At 39.4% G+C, this 20,778-nt stretch overlaps 1 protein-coding gene across 25 annotated transcripts in view; it reads left to right on the top strand.

The window, feature by feature from the left end:
- DTNA (dystrobrevin alpha) overlaps window positions 1-20,778 on the top strand; it is a 343,774-nt gene that overhangs the window by 241,918 nt on the left and 81,078 nt on the right. For all 25 annotated transcript variants that reach the window (XM_075920737.1, XM_075920736.1, XM_025180859.2 and 22 more), the window contains 5 exons: window positions 6,909-6,994; window positions 8,826-8,980; window positions 13,401-13,506; window positions 16,360-16,526; window positions 19,353-19,477. In XM_075920737.1, the coding sequence (XP_075776852.1) occupies window positions 6,909-6,994; window positions 8,826-8,980; window positions 13,401-13,506; window positions 16,360-16,526; window positions 19,353-19,477 (639 nt within the window). The remainder of the gene's footprint in view (window positions 1-6,908; window positions 6,995-8,825; window positions 8,981-13,400; window positions 13,507-16,359; window positions 16,527-19,352; window positions 19,478-20,778) is intronic.

Raw genomic sequence — 20,778 nt, 5'->3', positions numbered from 1 at the left:
TAGGAGGTAATTATATTACCTTACCATGCCACACTTACTTTGTGCTGCTGCTGCAGTAGCTCTACCTTCAGAGCTAGGATCCCAGCCAGCAGCCACCTCTCTCCAGCTGCCAAGCTCTGAAGGTAGCGCTGCCGCCAACAGCAGCACAGAAGTAAGGATAGCAGTACCACAACCCCTCCCTAAGATAACCTTGTGACCTTCACACAATTCTTTTTTGATAAAGACCCCTACAATTACAGCATAGTGAAATTTTAGATTTAAATAGCTAAAATCATGACATTTATCATTTTTTTTTAAATCCTATGACTGTGAAATTGACCAAAATGGACCATGAATTTGGCAGGGCCCTGTTGTTACTCTTGATATAATTGAGTATTTCTGGTATATTTCACAGAGTTACTCCAGACTTACTCAGCTTTAAATGTAAATAGAATTACTCACAGAGCAGAGTGATGCCACGTTTAATTGGCATTACTATGTATTGAAATATCAGAGATGGGAAACTACTGTAATGATTATATGTTATTAACGTAAGTTTCTGACCCCTTATTTAGAGAGAACTATTTTTGCTGCAGTTTTCCTGGTTCCTGGTATTGCAGCCAGTTTTAAGATCATGAAGAAATAAGATAAGGATAAGGAGATGGAATAAAATTAAATGTTGTTTCTTACTATCTGAACCATGTGTCAAAATACCTGAGTACAACAGGGGTGAACTCAAGATGAAGACAAGTTCCTAACTTAACATTATAGATGAGTAGGTAGTGTAAAAATATATATTATGGGTTACTGAATGCAGAGACATCAATATGTTATTGCCATTCTTAAAAGCATCTGAATAGCTTGAATTCTCAAAACAGCTTTTTAGTTTGATACATGCAAATTGCCTATTACCACTTCATCATTTATATTTTGAAAATATACCAGCTAAAAACATTGTTTGAGAAGCCCTAAAATAAGTATCTCCCCCTTCCCGCTCTGCCGGACTCGATGGACTTCTTGCTTGGTATTGTGCACCTTTTGAGAGCCAGATCAACGGGTATGGCATAGTCACCATGGTAACAGCTTGGGGGACAGGCAGTTGTTCCACATGACAGAGCTGCAGAGGCACAGTGTGTCTGTATTTTACCTCCCCTCTCAAAGGAAAAAATGTCAATAGGTTGTGAAACTGTAGCCTTCTGGATTTTTTAAGGGGCAATAAAACATGTAATGGAGTGTTTTAATTAATGAAAAAACCTGAATTCGTTACTTGACATGGAAAGCAAAGCAAAGCACCTGAACACACGTACTGGGAGGCGCTGCATGTAAATTGCACAGGTGTAACAGTTAACTTGAACTAAGGACTTAGTTCGAGTTAACATTTGACTGCCGTGTGTAGCCGCGGGCAGTTAGTTTGGACTAGGGGGATTTAAAAATGGTGCCCAGACGGGAAGATGCAAATAAAGCTTGGGATATTTAAATCCCGGGCTTCATTTGCAACTTCAAATGCCTACATTAGCCTCCCTAGTTCGAACTAGGGTGCTAGTGTAGACATACCCTTGGAGGCACACTGTGATGGTACCAGTAGGGGCAGGATTTTTGCCATAAATGCCTGAGCACAGAAATGCACAGTTCAGTCAGTTTGGGGGAAAAAACTGGTGTAATACTGCTTTTATGTATGCTCTAAAATGCAGTAGAAGACAATAAGGCTTGGTAAAATCTTGACAGAAGTTTTGAGACATAATTTGAGGGGCTTTGGTTTCACCCCCTCTTTGAACAAATGTCTTTTCTAGAATTAGAGTCACTCTGTGGAGAAGCTCAATACCTGTTCTGAAAGCAGCTTCTCATTTGCCCTTCCATTCAGAGTTGCAAAATGTTAAATTCTCTGCTTTCTCCAGCTTTGTTAATCCGTGCAATTTATATAGTCTTGCTACCCATTAAAACAGAAGGAAGGCCTGCAAAACGTGCTGTTCAGAGATGTGGCCATTAAACACATTGCTCAGCTGAATGAAAGAGCTCAGCTTGATTCCAATTAATTTCCTTACTGAAATATTTCTGAAAAAGGAAACTCTTAATTATAAGCTGTGACAGTTCAGAGTTCACTGTCATAATTAAGGTATTAAATGCTCCCATAAATATTTGAAGAAATTCTGCTCCCCTAGTGATACTCTAGTTTTAAAGCCTATGTTTCATGTCTCATCAATTATAAAATCAGAGTTTGTGAGTCCCTCTAATGAGATACATTTATTGTATTTCTAATTATATGGAAGATGCTAGTTTATTTTTCTCTTGTTCTCTGCATTAGACTTTTTTATTTTCTTTATGGCAATTTAAGCATCAGTACAGGTGGATAGCTTAACAGGTGTCAGTGCAGCTCATTTGATACTGGTTGATCCCCTCAAGTCCAACACCCTCAGGACCTGATCAGTGCTGAACCAGAGAATTTGTCGAACCAGAGGAGATCAATATTGTTTAGCAGCATTGCCAACATTTCCACTGCTTACTGGGCTCTTAGAAGATACTTAAGGGTAAATTAGAGCTAAATAACAGCACAGACTATAAATAAACTTTATGGGACTATAGGAAGCTTGGCCACACCCATGATAAGTGAACATTTGGCAAATTAAAATCATGCCGGACCACAGATGTTGCCATACCAAAGCGTGCCAAACTAGACAGGTTCAACTGTACTACTCATACCTGGACCAGAGGGATGCAGTCTCAAGGTCCTGGACCAGGACCTTGCCTCATACTCATTGTTGGTGTTACAGTTCAGTACTTAGGGGCCTCTTTGTGTTAAAAAGAGGACCTTCTGTTCCACTCTAGTGATATAAGCAAGTGGGAATTTTTCCAGCACTAGGAAATACCCCTAGTTCCAGCATTCCCTGATCTCAGTAATCTTTGTGTACTGTAGTTAAGCATGTATAGGCTACTATGTATGAAACGTTTGGGGGATACCTTTTAATATGAAAAGTACTACAGGAAACCCTCCCCATTTTTGGTGGCTGTATTCCTGACACCACTGTGAATGGCGAAATTCACAAATACTGGGAACCATGGCTCCTGGCAAGCTTCTGAACTCACCATGGAGGCTGGGAGTTGTGGAGGTTGGGAGACACAGGGAACTCACCGTGGCAGCTGGGGAAACCAGGGGCTGGGACCCATGGAGAATTCCCTGTCACTCCTGTCCCCTCCCACCTCCTGTAGGCCAGGAAAGGAGAGCCCCATGAATATGCAGAACTGTGAATAGCAATTCCACAAATTGCAAGGGTCTCCTGTATTCAAAAATCTTTTTTGTTCTCTATTCTTTCTGCTGGTAAAAATTGTAAGTCTCTTTCTGTTAGTCAGCCTGGGATATTTTATGAACACTTTGGCTGAGGCACCCTGAATTCTGTCCATATCTGCATGATGGTTGAGGTATTTGCTTTTATGTAGCAGCACTTTACTCAAGAGACCCTAATACTGCTAATAGAGAGGAGCTATGTACTACACAGCCGAGGTGCCTAGGACATTTCTGGGCCATGGGACTTTGGAAAGTCCTAGATCCCGTTATCATGTCCAGTCATTAGTCTTATGTGTGGGTGTGCATATATATAATAAACCTTAGTGGGCAAATTGAATTTACATTGGCTCTAGTTTATTTATGAATACATATGACATACAAAATAGTATCAGAACAAATCAAATCAAACTAAAAGATTAAAAACATACATGTAATATATTCCTTTCCCACCTCCCCGGCTCCTGTGTGGGAAAAGGCTCCGTTGCTGGAGTGGAAACCTGAAGGCTAACTGATGTGCCTGCCATTCAAAAAAAACCTCCTGTAGGTAAATAAAATTAAACCTATTGGGGAAATATAGCTAAATCTAGTGTATTTCCACATGGTTATTTCTTCACGTAGCTTCTTCATTATCACTTTAGAAATGCAATTGCTTCCACTTAGCATTAATGTTTGCTACATTTAACAAGTATTTTAAAACAGATGAACATCTCTGTGTCAAAGATTGAGAGTAAAAAACTTAACAAAGGGCTATAAGATGTCACACAAAAGAAATGGTAACAGAATACACATAGTGAACTAGATCCTCAGCTGGTAGATAATCAATCGAGCTACACTAAATGGGTGCATCTAGACTACACTGGCCGCTTGAATTTGCGCAAGAGCACTGACTTTGTAATGTACAAAATCAGTGCTTCTTGCACGAATACTTTCAAACTCCCGCTCGGGAAAAAGCACCCTTGCGCAAGAATACTTGTGCAAGAGGGCCAGTGTAGACAGGGAAGAACTGTTTTGCGCAAAAAAGCCCCAATGGCTAAAATGGCGATCAGGGCTTTCTTGCACAAAATCGCATCTAGACTGGCCATGGATGCTTTTGCACAAAAGCATCTGTGCCAATCTAGATCCTCTTTTGCGGAAATACTTTTAACGGAAAAACTTTTCCGTTAAAAGTATTTCCACAAAATCATGTCAGTCTAGACGCAGTCACTGAGAGTCTGGTCCACTGTCAGTAAAAAATGAAAAAGACAGAACTGTGGGAAATGAACAGGTTTCACATATGATTTAATCTTTTGAAATTGGATAAAGAAATAGTACAACAGCCAGAATGCAAAGAGAACATGAACATAAAAACAGCATTGAAGACTATCAGGGATTGCTATTCATGTGTCCCTTATGTTTTAAACACTGCCAGAGTGAAATCATTTCACTTTGTGCGCTGCTTCTCTCTCTCTCTCTCTCTCTTTCCAAAAGAAGGAAATGTTTCTACAGATTGTTAAAACAATGTTGTCCTATTTAGACACTGATCTATAAGTGAAAAAGTGGATGACACTGTAAAGATTGTTTTGTTAACCGAGTCTTAAGAAATGCCAAGCAGCCAATCCCTTTGAAAACTTTGAGTTCTCCTGGGCAGAAAGGACACAGCACATTTTAATATGCTAAATTGAGAGGATTTCTATGGGACAACAGGATAGTAGTGTGCTGTTAATAACCAAAATAAAACAAGAGTTATGTACACATGCTGCTCAGATTTGGGAGTAAGCAGAGGGACACAGTTGTGGGGACTATGTATTCAGAAATAAGGCATACTTTTCATTCTAGCAAATATAATTTATTCCATTCCGGTCATGACTGGCAAGCAATAAAGCTATTCCAAAGCAATTAAAATAGTCATATAATTTTTAATATCCAGAGCCATAATCCTTATACATAGATTTAGCTTGTGGAGTCTAGACAGACACCTTGTGGAGTAGTCTCTAATGTCTAATGGAGCATAGAGTGTAGGTCAGAGAACATCTAGTTGCACAGAGTGACAGAGACTCTCATGGCTTCGCTCTGCCACCCTCATACTGAGTAGTACACGGCTCCATTATTAGTCCCATTGATGGGACTCAGAAAGAAAAATGGGTTTGTTGTGCTGTAAAATTGAAAAGTATTGGCTGACAGTGAAACAACCATTATCTTTTTTTTATTAGGATGAGAACATGCTCTCAATGACTTAGTTAAACAGAGAGATAGGAACCGATTAAACATCTCCACGGATAATAGGTAAAAGCTGCCCCAACATAATTTATATCTTAGCTGCCCTGAGGGAAGGTGCTGAGAAATCAAAAGAAAATGTAAATTTGAAAAATTTGAAACCAAAAAAATTAATACATAAAAGGAGGAATTTATTATTTTTAGTGAGGTTTTTCCATTTTAGCACGTTCATGCTTCTGCTTATGGTAGCATAATTCCTTTGAACAACTTGTGCCATGTTTTTCTCCTATCAAGGGAAAGTGATTTTAGAACTTAAAGCAGAGGGCCTTATAACGAAGATGGACGATACTGGCTCAGAAACTGGAATATGTTAAAGTTTCTGTATGATAAATAATCACGAGATGGCTGCAGGATAATTGGAATGGAAATGGGGCAATTGAGTTTGGCCTTAAAATGGTTCCATGAAAAGATCAACGATTCCTAAAATTGTGTATATTGTATACAGATGCTGCAATGCACAAACTTGTTACTTCCAAGGAAGAAAGAGATCCTTATGATCTGACTGGGACATGACTAGATGTGTAGGAAAATTATTTCTAAATCATTTTTCTTATATTGGATAGTCTTGTATATGTTAAACAGAGTTAAATAGAACAGGATTTGTTTGAAATGAAATATATTAAATGCTTAACTCCTCGGTGTAACCCATGAATTGTGTCATCATTCCTGCAGGGAAAAGTGTGGAATCCTTTGTGGCCATATGGAGCTAGTAAAATCCTGTATAGTATAGTCAGTGCTTTAGAATAATAAAATCTGACATTACCCAAGGGTTGGATTGAAAGGAGGCTTTTCTTGACTATAAAATAATTTCAACATAGGACCTCATCCAAAGTCCATAGAAAATAAATGATCTGCTGTTGATTTCAGTGGGGTTTTGATTGCACGATAGTATCCATATTTTAACTAAGTGCCCTCTAAAATTGCATGTGACTCAGAGGTATCATTGAAAAGTCAAATGGTTTGGAACCATTAATTTGTACAAAAGCTGTGTTCTTAAGCCCTTACCCTCATCCTCCTTTCCTAGCATAGCGGGGCCCTGATTTTGATTGGGACCTTTGAGCACTATAATAACAACAATAAATAATAACAGTAATTCATAATAATAAACTTAATTCATGATGTGCTAACCAGCATTCAAACTTTGCTCTGATAAACTTAATATTAAAATGCTCGGTGTCGCTGTTCTTTGATGGTCTCTGATGGCTTCACAGAGGAATCTGCCATTGTATGGTCTCTTAAAAGAAAACAGATATCTAAAAAGAAAAATACATTAATCTATGTATCTGCTTATAATATGTGTATGATGCATTATGTCATGTCAAGGAGATGCACATAAAATGTACAGTCATACTATTAAGATCATGCCATTTAACAATTTTTTATTATTATTTAACAGGGAAGGACATGGTAAAATTTCAGTTTTTGCTGTCAAAATGGCTTTGGCAACTCTTTGTGGAGGAAAGATCATGGACAAATTAAGATGTAAGTCTTGTTTTCTCTGTCAGTTCATCATGTATTTGGCATGATAACAAATTTTGTCAGAATGGTAGTCACCTGATGGGATTGGTGTGTGTTTATATTTGGTGGCAGTTGGATGTTCCTGAAACAGTTTGGATAAATCCAGTTTAGTGTTTGGAAGGACTCTCAAACATGTTTTATATTTTGGGAGCCAGATCACATATATAATTCTGATGAACACAATACAAATTTGATTTCTGTTCAGACTGATTGAATTCAAAGGCAGTGCAGTCAAGTGCAGCAAATGCCTAGCATTATAAAGCATCACTGGACAATTTCCTCTTTCATGACATCTCACTCATTTTCACAGTTAGAAAAACAATACCATTTATACACTGTTTATATTTCCTTTTCAGGAGCACTTGTCTGTCTATCCCTTCTATTTTACAGGATTTATGCTCATTTCCCAAACAAATCTAGCCAAGGTTTATTCTAGCTACAGACGCACTGAGAGGTTTCCTTCTTTTATTCTTGTCCCTCTGGATCAGCTTCATCAAAAGTATACTGTTTAGTTTCTCTTTACTGTGATATTGTGTAGAAGGATAGCTATTGATTCCCAGAGTCTATAGACTGTATGCAGACACAGAATGTAGTGTGACGCTGGTTTCCCAGCAGTGAACTGCAGGGTCCTTCACCTGGAATTTCCCTCCAGATGTACCCAGTGTGATAGCTGTCATCTAGAGCAGAAGTGGCCATAACAGCCAGAAAAATGATACTAGTCTTTGGGTAAGTCTAAACTACATGGCTCCATCGACGGAGCCATGTAGATTTGTTTGTCCGGCAAAGGGAAATGAAGCCGCGATTTAAATAATTGCGGCTTCATTTAAATTTAATTGGCTGCCGCGCTGAGCCGACAAACAGCTGATCAGCTGTTTGTCGGCTCAGCGCGCTAGTCTGGACGCTCCCCTGCCGACATGAAAGCCCTTTATCGAACTCCCTGGTAAACCTCATCCTACGAGGCATAACTGGGAGGTCGATAAAGGGCTTTCAGGTCGGCGCGGGAGCGTCCAGACTAGCGCGCTGAGCCGACAAAGAGCTGATCAGCTGTTTGTCAGCTCAGCACGGCAGCAATTTAAATTTAAATGAAGCCGCGATTATTTAAATCGCGGATTCATTTCCCTTTGCCAATCAGCCTAATCTACATGGCTCCATCGATGGAGCCATGTAGTTTAGACACACCCTTTAAGTCTAGCATCCTCCACTAAGATTTGGATCCTTTTAAACTATTTTTTCAAGCAAGAAAGTGGTGTTTACCATCAAGGAAAGTAAAAGAAGAGTAAGATGCAGTTATGGAATGACAAAATGTTGTAATACTTACATGACAAATAATTTAAGATAAAAAAGTGATAAGAATCAAGTGATGCATTTTACATTTGTTGAATAGTCTACATGTCTAAAAAAAAAATAAATAGCCTTGTGAACTTGGTGCCAGAATGGCTCCACACAAAAGTTGTAGTTGATTTTGTGCACTTTGTCACATTGGATCCATTCTATCTGACTAAATTACACTCTTTATGTTGTGCATCAAGCACAAGCTAAAAAAGAACACTGCAGAGCCACAGAAAGCAGGAATATTTTAATATAGATTTCTTAAATGTGCATTTTTTCTTTTGCCTCTAGCAAATTAGGCTAAAATTAAAGGTGTAATAATCCTGAAGTTTTCCATAAACAGAATACATTATATATAATCTTATTACTTTAAGTTCAGCTCATATGTTGTTAAACTAAGAGAAGATCTGCGCTTTAAATTGAAGTAAACCTTTTCTTGCCTTATTTTTTGTTTTAATTTCCCCAGATATTTTCTCAATGATTTCAGACTCTGGTGGCATGATGGTTTATGGAAGGTATGATATGTTTCTACGGGAGGTTCTCAAACTTCCTACTGCAGTTTTCGAAGGGCCTTCATTTGGTTACACGGAACAATCAGCAAAATCCTGTTTCTCTCAACAGGTAAAGAAAGATGGCATCACTGATGTATACTGTCAGTCACATGACTAATCAGCTTTTCTTTCTTTCTTTCTTTCTTTCTTTCTTTCTTTCTTTCTTTCTTTCTTTCTTTCTTTCTTTCTTTCTTTCTTTCTTTCTTTCTTTCTTTCTTTCTTTACATGCACACACAAACGTGCACAATAATGCCCCTCCTCTTGCCTGCTACAATTGTGCATACTGACCTTATATATCTGTCATGATGAAATCCAGTTCTTAAACCAAAAATCTAATTGTACATGTCTATGATGACACAGTAGATACACTTAGAATGCCCACTGAAAAAATCTCACCTTTTCTTTGTTGGAAATAGGATCCTACAGACAACTGAATATCTGATTTCCCTTACAGAAATTCTCAGTAGGATTCAAGAAAGTGCTGAAATGATTAGACTGTATGGATGCATTGAATCTGATATCTTACCCGTGTCCAACTCCCGATGTTTTTTGGGGGGAATAGGCCTCAGAAATACCCAATTCTACATCTAGTTGATTGTTCATTGTTTACTGTAATGGAAGAAGAGAATTCCTTCCTGGCTAATGCATTGATTTACAACATTAGAAAAATATTTGATTGTACTTATCACCCATGAAAAATTCAGTAGTTGGATACATGCAAAGTAAGGGAAGACGTTGAAGCTGAGAAGACATTGAGAACAACACAGTGTTTTCCTTCTCTTTCTTCTGTTCTGTCCTCCCAAAATGCAGAGCTGGGGCTCCAAAAGGAATTTACATTTCCTCTTTTCCTGACAGGCAGGATAATGATGATATGATATGTTTGTCCTCCTATCAAAAACATATTGCAATAGCAGGGATTGATCTAAAACATGAAATCTGAAGATGTGGAACTAATATTTTGTACTAATTGTTTCTTGAATAAAAGGTTGCTCCACAATCTTATGTAATGGGGATGTCTACTCACTATGAGGGTGTCTCCTTCCGGCCACATATGAGAATTAGCTTTGCCAGCCAGATACCCTCTTTTTGTGGTTCCCCAGCCTGACATCTCACTCTGTAGCCCCTCTCTAGCATCTCAGAAGCTATAGCGCCTCATTTTCATGGACTAGTCTGCCAGCCAAGTCACATTAGTCCTCCCTTGCTGGTAATAGAGCTAGTTGAGCTGGCATCTTTTTTGCTCCTATGCCACTTCCTAGTGACTGGTAGGGGAACTGTGGCCCATGCTTTATAAAGGGTACCAGCCCAGTGACTCTATAATAAGCAGCCACAGTCTGCACAGTCCTCCCCCTTGTGCTGTTTCCATGGGCTTCTTCCTAACAAGCTCTCTCAGGCCTTCTTTCCCCCATAACACCTCTGAGGCTGACCCTTCTACTAAGGCTAGAACCGCAGGGTTTATTCTCCCGCTAGAGTTTTCACCTCCACTCCTCTCTGCTCCCTGAGAGTGAGTGATTACAGCCTCTGTCCCTGCAGCCTCTTTCTGTTGTAAACTTCCTAGCTTTTTAATTAGCCTGCTCTGGCCCAGTTGAGCCTCTTGTTAAGCCTGGCTTTCACTACAGGTATAGCTACTAAGTACTCTAACAGCCCCTCAGGCCCACATTAAATCCATCAGGAGTTGGGTTGGGTACAGATCCCATCCCCCTTCCTCTCAAAGTGTATATTTCGTTTTAAATTTCCAAGTAGATGATAAAAACTGCAGGAGGAAAAAAATGACTTTTAAAGGTATGGAAATTACTTTCAGTGTCCTTTTAAGGGACATTGCTTCTTTAATCCATAAAAATCGGTGAGCACCAAAGAAGCGCATCCATAAAGCTGTCAATGAAGCAGAAATTATTTGATGCAAATCGAGTTTTAATTTATAGCAGCATTCCAAAAAGAATTCCATTGTGGAAAAACTGTGCCTGCCTCGACATCTGTTCACTTGTTCAGAGCACCACTGTGTGTGCAGCCAACTTAGTCCCTCTCCAGAAGCAGAGGGGATGCTTTACACTGCTTGATTATTTATGGTATCGGAAATTGGATGATATTTCATTTGCTAGTTTTCTTTGCCTTTCGCCTACTCTTTTCAGCTCTGCTGCTGCTAATAGTGACATTTGCCAATGGCAATGGTCAGCTAAGCCATGGCAGGCATCCACATTGGAGCCCTCTAAAACAAATTATTATTGTGTGAGCTGGAGCTTAACAGTGAAGAGTTCCTGTTTATTTGGGAAGAAATCATTCATTTTCAGATGGGGGAAAGAGCAGGTGTAATGTAAACAGATGTTAACCATCCTATTAACGTGTTTATTGATACGGCTCATTTTTGGTACTCCTGCAGATCTTTACTTACTATCAGTGACTTTCAGATTACATTTGTAAAGTACTGAGCATTTCAACTGTAAAATAGAAAACAAATGTGGAGATTGTATCTAGGAGACACTGTAATTTCCAGAAAAGCTTTGTCTTTTGATGGGATGATAAACTGAGTTACTGGCTATTTGGGTTCATTGAAGGTCCCATTACACTCTTTACAAATGTCAGGTTGGGGTGATTACATGCTGCCTTCAGGTATTTTCTCTGGAGTTACAACAGTTTCCTTCGTTACTTTTCCACTCCTAACACTGTTGTGTGGTGATATTGTAAAGCTGTCATTTTACTAGTGGGTAAAATAGGTGGTTTGTACAATCAATTAATATAGCCTGGGAAGCATTTTGGGTTGGGATCCACCATAATGCAGTATGCTATACAAACAAATATCACTGTATCTATAAATAATCCAAACAGGACTCAATATTTAGAAATAATTAGTTTCTTCATGGGAAGACATTAGTTCTTAAATTCTGTCATTAACACTTATTATCAGGAAGTCTGAGGCATACAATGAAAAGTATATTAAAAGGAAAAGAGTTTGTCTTCACAGTGGACAGGTTTCAGAGAGGAGTCTGGGTACAGTTCTCATTAGAGTAATATTTGAGATACAAATTTTCAAGAGTGCCAATGGCCCATTTTCCAAGACCAAAGAGATTTAGCGAAGATTAGAATCCTGAGCAGCCTGAGAGATAACAGGATTTACATCTCTTATTGTCTACGTCTCTTTTTTAGATGGAACTTAGACACTGGTGAAAATGTTAACTTTTTTCTTTATTTGTCCTTTTATTTTTTAACTTTAGTAGATATTGGAGTGGTGCCTACAACCCTGTGGAAGGCCATGGCTTTTTGTTTGGTATATGTGATTTAGATAGGACGAATGGCATGTACAGGGTGTACCTCTCTAGTCTGGAACCCTCGGAACCTGATGGGTTCCGAACCAGAGAGTTGCTGAACCATGGGAGATCAGTACTATAGTGAGTTGATCTCTTTATTTTTATTTCAATGAGGCAAATAAATGGAACAATGATTGCAATGCTGCTAAATAATAAACGACTGTACTGATACACCCTATATAAGCCTGTGCCTATTCAAGGGTTATTAGCTGTCTTCATAACAAAGTGTTACTGTTGTGTTACACAATTTTATTGTATTGGCACAAGGAAATAAGTAGATAAAGCATAAAAATGATGCTTATGCTTAGTGGCATTACCATCACTTCCACTGCTTACTGGGCTCTTAGAACACATTTGTGGTAAATTAAAGCTAAATAGCAGCACAGAACACGGAGCCAAGCACTGGCAGCTATAAACGAACTTTACGGGACCACAGGAAACTTGGCCACACCCATGATAAGTGGATATCTAACTAACTAAAATCATGCCATACCTCAGATGTTGCCAGACTACAGAGGTTCAACCTGTAGCAATAGGAACAGGTTCAGTAGGGGCTCATCTAGACTATGCTGAAGTTTCGAAAGAGGATATGCAAATTTCACTTCTGAAAGCAGAGCGTTCGAAAGTGAAAGTAATCGAGACGCGCTTTTCTGGCAAACCCCGCCTCCTTTTTCAAAAAGCCGCTCTTCCTCAAAAAATGAGGTTTACACAGCTTTTCGAAAAGGGGAGGGGGATGCTGAAAAAAAACGCATCCCAGCTACTTTCACTTTCGATAGTTCTGCTTTTGAAAATGAGATTGGAAGAAGATATACAAATTCCCGCGGAATTTGCATATCCTTTTTCAAAACTTCAGCGTAGTCTAGATGAGCCCTAGATGATGTAATCAGGAAGGATCTTTCGATCTTGAGGAATAAACTTTTGGTCAGAACCTTTAAAGTGAATTATTATTTAATAAATGGCATCAATTCGCCCCTTGGAGAGAACTGCTAGTTATAGTTGGCAGATTTTATAACCACTAATACCCTCATCTTCTGTTTTTCCAATTTTTGGCAATGTCATTTCTTCTTGGTTTATGGCCTGAGGTTTAACAACTTAATTTCTTCATTCCCTAATGCTTTTATAAAAACATGTTCACGTCACCCTGATTACTGTGATCACTGATTTTGTGTCTGTGTTTGTTTATTTGAGCAGAAAAAAGTCACATTAAATGCTTTCTTGGATACTCTCATGTCTGACCCCCCGCCACAGTGTCTGGTCTGGTTACCACTTCTGCATCGACTGGCAAATGTTGAAAATGGTAAGTGATGGTTTGCTCACCCAGTTTAGTTACAGACTAGCAATTGCAATGTAGTGGGAACATCTAGGCTATATACAATGAGTTTCTTCGTTTACAGATGGCATTATAAAAGCTACCGTACTGAGGTTATTGATTCCATGGGCCATCATATAGTGGCTGATAAAAGGGGATGGCTTGCAATCAGTCATTCCATGGGTGATCTTGTTTCATTTTTGCTGTGCTCTGGAGTTTGCACTAAATTTTTCATCACTTTCTACACCCTGAGTAGCCAGGGAGCTATTGTATGTGGCCCATCCATGACACAGACACATTTGGTAAAATAAAATAGCCCAGCATTTATTAGCAATGATATCACAACACTAAAGGTGGAACAGCAAAGCAGCTCCTTCCCACACACTCTGTGTGGCAGTGTAAGTCCACTACAGATTGTAAACTAATTGCCACAATGTCCAAGTAGTCCGTAAGAGGAGACTAAACATCTTCTTGCAAAACAATTTACTCAGGAGACAAAATCAGGAACACCTCAGAACCTCCTTATCTCTCACATGAAGGATGAGGATTTAATTGAGAAATACTGCTCTCAGAGCCACACACTGAAACCATCCCCTTGCTCTGAAATTCATAGATATGAAGGTTTGTGTGTCCCATTATGATAATCTAGTCTAACCTTCTATATAACACAGATTATAGAATGCCACCCAGTAATTTCTATATCAAACAAACAACTTCTGTTTTGGAGAAGAAGTCAGATAACCTAACAAAAATCCCAGTCCCCTAGTCTAACCCCACACGTAGAATCTGTAGCAGAATACAAACACTGCCACAGCACTGAGGGTACATCTACACAGCAGGGTTAAAATCAAATTAAGCTACACAACTTGAACTATGTCAATTGCATAGCTTAAGTCGAAATAGCTTAATTCGGCTTTTGGTGCTGTCTACACAGCAGGAAGTTGAAGAACACTCTTCCTTCGACTTCCCTTACTCCTCGTGAAATGAAGGCTACAGGAGTCGGAATAAGAAGTCCTCCAGTTCACTTTTTTTTTTTAAATAATGGCTTGCAGTTTTGACACGCTCTTTGTTTTTTCAGAATAATGTCAGTTATCCTGAAATAAAGCTGCTGCGTAGACATAGCTTGAGTGTGCATTCCCAATCACAGAAAGACCCCTGTCTATCCTCCCTCCACACCTCCAAGATCTGTGTGGTTTTCCAAATAGTTCTGGCAATTCCCCCACATTGTTCTCTAAGGTCAGGTCTGCACTAGGGGGCAAAGTCGAATGAAGGTACACAGCTCCAGTTATGGGAATAGCGTAGCTGGTGTTGGTGTAACTTTGTTCGATTTACCACAGCATCACTGCTGAAAGAAACTCTCCCATCAACTTCCCTTACTCCTCACGACCCAGAGGAATACCAGAGTCAACTGGAGCGAGATCAGCGGTTGATTTAGCGGGTTCTTACTAAACCTGCTAAATCAACCCACAGGAGATGGATCTCGGCAGTCTCCTGGTAACTGGAGATAAGGCCTTACACAAAGCCTTTTGCTTCTTCTGTGCACAATGATCTGCATTTGGACCTTAAACAAGAAAAGGTTACAGTGTAAGTACATATTCAGTGTCTTACTGAACAGAGCACATCTGCCCCTAAGATGGTATTTCCTATAAATGATTGTTGAAGATTTTGTCATCTAATCCACTGCAAATGTCATTGACAATATATCCTTTAATGTTGTGATCTCGAAGGAAATATTTAAGCCTTTAAATTTAAACGTTCAATGAACAATACAAACAAATATTCAAAAAACAAACAATTTGCTTCCCCATATTTCCCTTGGTAGGCAGACAAAGAAAAATTCTCTTTTGAGGCACTCTGTCTAATGATGTAGCTGCTAGCTCAGGGAGCAGACATATTTGAAAATAAACTAAAGAGCCTCACTTTCTTAGTCAGGAGGGACAAGACTTCTTGTGCAAGGGATTTTCTGTCATTATTAGCTGAGGTCATTGGGAAAGTGCTTCCTGCTCATTTCCTTTCATGTGCTCCCTCCCAGCTGTCTACTGGAGCTTCAGAGTTGGGAGGGAGGCATATATGTACTCAGTTGCAGGTAAATACAGTATATGCTGCATGCAAGAGCAGATAGAGGCAATGGGATTGCCAAGTGGGGGGAAAACATCATTCATACCAAGATGAATAGTAAAAGATGCCATAGATCAGCCTTATATTCTAGGGCAGTGCATCTGGGTGACACAAATCCTCCTTTTTATATGCTTTTTGGTTGGAATGGTGGACAAAATAGAGCATACTCCTAGGGCCAGGATTTTAAACATGGGTACCATAGCTAAATGTGGTTAGTTAACTACCTCAGGATTAGCTCATTAAGATAGGACTCTGGATGTGTTTATATAGATTTAAGCACCTAACTTTAGGCCCCCATGTTTGAAAATCTGACCCCTGACCCTTAGGATCATCAGCCCTACTGCTAATAATAACAATACAAACTTTCACCTTTCCAGAATAGTAGCTTATTAGAATCAGGAAGATTTCCTCCTAATTTACTGTTTGTTTCCTCTCTAATAAGCTCAGTTTGCTTTGTGGTTTAAATATATTTGGGTTGTGGCAAACTGTGAATGTTGCTTCAGCAGTGATAAGGGGTTTGGTGTGGGGAAAGAAGTAAACCCATAAAAGATGTGTGAAGTTTTCGTATATATATTTTCCTCAGCCAAAGACCATGAATGGCATTTGATTTGGAAACTTACTGCAAACAAAGGAAGGATTCAGTCACCATTTGAGGCTTCATTTTTAATCTCGTTTTTATTGTTTCTTTTGTCTGTTTTTGTTTTTTATTTCTCTCCCCTGCAGTCTTCCACCCTGTTGAGTGTTCCTACTGCCACAGTGAGAGCATGATGGGATTTCGCTATCGCTGCCAGCAGTGTCACAATTACCAGCTCTGTCAGGACTGCTTCTGGAGGGGACATGCCAGTGGTTCCCATAGCAACCAGCACCAAATGAAAGAATACACATCGTGGGTAAGGCAAGGTTCCTGCTCTGCTGCAGACTGTTTGAACTCCAGCAGTCAGAGAGAGAATCCCAAAGATGGAGTAGGAACTGGCCAACTCAGTCATTTTATATCGCAAAATATAAACCGGTAGTAGCCAATTTAGATAAGTATGGAGCCTCCACAACTGTGGTCCCTGTTCCCCATTAAGCTCTGAGACAAGAATTTCTTTTCTGAGAGTGGATTTGAGCAGTCTAACACTTTAATTCTGTGCTGGATGTCAGGACAGCTGCAGGAAGGTCTTGGAATATAATGCTCTTTTCACAGTAAGTTTTCCATTTTTGTAGGACCCATAGTAAATTGTTTGTTAGCCTTTCTCTCTCTTTCTCTGATTTATATGCTAATGCCTATTTGTAAATGAAATTACGGGGACCATTAAAGTATGATACAGCTGTCTATGAAATCTTTTTAAGGAAGTAATTTAAGTGTGTGTGTTCAATATATTATCTATTATGTTTCCATTATAATACCATTTGAGTATATTAACATAATTACATCCATAAGAAATCATACAGCCTGTATTAAATAACTACCCACCTTTACATCATTTAAAAAATAATCCTATACTCAGCTGGCCCAAATGCTTCACCAAAACACTAAACCTAGCAATTTCTCCCTAATGTCCAGGTTCCAGCAAAGCCAAAGGTGAAGCAAGTTTTCAGCAGAGGTCTTACCACTAAGACCATGCCCAGAATTCATACCCAGGGACTGTCAGCAAAAGCACTTTAGCCACTCTGAGATGTCACAGTGCTGCATTGTTGTACATTAGAGGGGTGGTCTTTTACTCACAAAGGATGCATACCACAGAGTTTGTGTGGCTAAATGTTTGGACCTAAGTTTTCAAATCCACATTTAAAACAGCTAGAACTCTGGTCCTGTGAAAGTAGCTGCCTGCCTGATATTAATGTTGCATAGAACAGCAGGGTTAACTATAAAAGCACAGTTTGATTATCAGTATGCTAGACACATGGCTTTGCTAAGCTTCACAATAGACTAGGTGCACAGATGCGCTGTGGGCTCGCACTATATGGACATGGATGACTTGAATTTAAATTTGGGCAGGAGGGAATGTGCCACTTGGCTCTTCTCATCATTTAACAGTGTATTTGTGGAATTATATTTTTCTTGCTGTATGAAGTGTGCTGCAGTGGTAGGGAGGGAATCTGGTGATTTCACTTGAAAGCTGTTTCAAAACATTGTCAGACACAGCAAAAAAGCAAAATATGAACACATGTCTAGGCCCGCCAGCAACCCAAATGTTTTTTTACTTTTGGATAGGAATATTTCAACTGCAGTCTGAAATTGATTTACTGTTGTGTACTTGGGTACTATTTCTTTCAAAACAGGTTTGATAACAATGTCCTTAACACTTCCTGTGTATTAATGTAATATGTAGTGAGCCAAATCTTAGAAGTTAGGCTCATGCACACACCTGCAATGTGCCTAACTCATGCAGGTACCTCACATGCGTGTAAATTGGGGATGTGCAATAGAAGTGAATTATGGTGAATTCAGAGTGAATTGGTTATAGAGTGAATTGTTCAAATTCATTGTCATGTATAATTTGGAGTTCCAATAATAAAATAATTAATATCCTGGTCTACAGGGTATATGCCTTCCTTGTGAGGATCTCAAAGCACTTTAAAACTGAATCACAGAGAGGTTAACTGGTTTGTCCAAAATCATGCAGGAAATCTGTTGCAGAGCCTAGAACACAACCCAGATCTCACAACTCTGTGCTATAGCCATAAGGCCATTCTTTCTTCACTTAGAAAGAAGCTGTTATTTGGGGATTACTTCACTATATGGGGATTTCGCTCTATGTAATATCTCATTGGCTGTGTCTACATTGGCATCCCTTTCCGGAAAAGGGATGCCAATGAGACACATCGCAATTGCAAATCCGCGGGAGATTTAAATATCCCCCACGGCATTTGCATTTACATGGCTGCCGCTTTTTTCCGGCTTGGGGATAAGCCGCAGAAAAGCGCCAGTCTAGACGTGATTCTCTGGAAAATAAGCCCTTTTCCGGAGGATCTCTTATTCCTACTTTTTTATTTTCCAGAGAATCACGTCTAGACTGGCGCTTTTCTCCGGCTTATCCCCAAGCCGGAAAAAAGCGGCAGCCATGTAAATGCAAATGCCGTGGGGGATATTTAAATCCCCTGCGGATTTGCAATTGCGATGTGTCTCATTGGCATCCCTTTTCCGGAAATTATGAGATTATGAGATGAATTATGAGATTCCAAGTTTCATAGCTTAATGCATGTTGTTCACACAGTGAGAGCAGAGTTGTTCCTTTTTTTGGGAAGAAATTAATGCTTATCAGTCTTTTCTTTTAGTTCACTGCCTCCAAGTCCATGAAACTACATCAGCATTGTGTCTGAAATTTCATTTGCCCTTATTTTACAGCATAGCAAATGCAGCAGCATCTAAGGCAGGCAAAGAGAGAAGTGTTAGTTTAAAACATTTAAAGAATGCAGGAACCTAGTGATACACTAGTGAGGAGAAGAGAGAAGGGATATAATGCACTGGCTTGCATGCATGCCACTACCTTAGAAGAGAGTGTCTCCTAGATCCTCATCCCAGAGCCGACTGAAGACAATGGGAATCTTTCCATTGACCTAAATGAATTTTGGCTCATTGGATCCCTAGAGAAAGGAAAGGAGGGAGGAAAAAGTTAAGAATATATGATTGTAAGTGGTAAGGCTTTGTTTTGCACTTCCTGTAGTTTCACTGTAGCAACCGTTTGCACCTTACTTGTCCACATGACCTTTACCTTCCTTGTTCCTCCCAGAAATCACCTGCTAAGAAGCTAACTAATGCACTTAGCAAGTCTTTAAGCTGTGCTTCCAGCCGTGAACCTTTACACCCAATGTTCCCTGATCAGCCTGAAAAACCTCTAAACCTGGCTCATATTGTGTAAGTATCTGTGTGCTGTAGAGAAAGTAATCTTCGTTCTAGTTGACACATTACACATTGTATCTCTGATGGGTGTGGAGGAAATGGAAGATGGCTGTTTCATTTCTCAAGTGCTTTGTATAAAATCACAAGAAGGGCTTTCTGTTAGTGTTAATTTACTTTGGTGTTCCAGGCCACATTTAAACTATTGGAAAAACGTATGGATGATTTTGATACAGGTGACACAGATAATGGACCACAGTCATAAGTGAGAAAAGGAAAAAATACAAGTATTTAATTTTTGTGCAGTTTTCATGGTTTAGTACAGTAAGGCTGTGTCTACATTGGCATGATTTTGCGCAAAAACATGCTGCCTGTCTACACTGGTGGGGAGTCCTTGTGCAAGAACACTGACGTTCTAATGTGTGAAATCAGTGCTTCTTGCACAAGAACTATGATGCTCCCGCTCAGGAATAAGCCCTCTTGCGCAACTGTTCTTGCGCAAGAGGCCAGTGTAGACAGGCAACATGAATTTCTTGCATAAGAAAGCCCGATGGCTAAAATGGCCATCGGAGCTATCTTGCGCAAGAGAGCGTATACACTGGCACGGATGCTTTTGCGCAAAACACATCTCTTGTGCAAAAGCACATGCCAGTGTAGATGCTCTCTTGTGTTAAAAGTATTTGTGCAAAATCTTGCCAATGTAGACGTAGCCTAAGATTTAGTCAGGATTCAACTATTTGAATGTATTCTCATGAGTCTCCAAACTTCAACACAACACTGCATTGTCTTGAACTAAGGTACCAGACAAGAGGTGAACTCTTGGCCCTCTTGAAGTCAATGCAAAGTTCTCAATGGAACCAGAATTTCTTCTAAAGTCTTAAAGCAATACAATTCAATTTTCATTTTATTCTAGTCTTGGATTGATCCTTTTCAGTTCACTCAATACTGTGGATTGTCTCTAAGTTTTCCCTTTTGCTCTCTTTTTTTATTTAAAGCTCATATAAACATGTTACACTTTGCTCCCTAGCACTCAAAGCAGAAAGAAGGCTAGATTTGCATACAGTGGAGAAATTCAGATGATATAGCATTGGCTGTGATGATTTAGTTGGAATTGGTTCTGCTTTTTAGCAGGGGATTGGACGCAATGACTTCCTGAGGTCTCTTCCAATCCTATGATTCCACGATCATCTGCACTAGTAGTAGATCTTACATTGTCATCTGACTTTGTAACATTGGATTCTCTGGTGATATACGGTTTCTTGGTCACATTTGACCTAAAAGTGACATTATTTCACTGGAATTCAATGCAAAACTAAAGT

The sequence above is a fragment of the Pelodiscus sinensis genome, chromosome 2 (genome assembly GCF_049634645.1).
Source record: "Pelodiscus sinensis isolate JC-2024 chromosome 2, ASM4963464v1, whole genome shotgun sequence".
Classification (NCBI taxonomy): domain Eukaryota; kingdom Metazoa; phylum Chordata; order Testudines; family Trionychidae; genus Pelodiscus; species Pelodiscus sinensis.
Note: the sequence above shows the minus strand (reverse complement) of the source record. Positions and strands in the feature narration are given on the sequence as shown.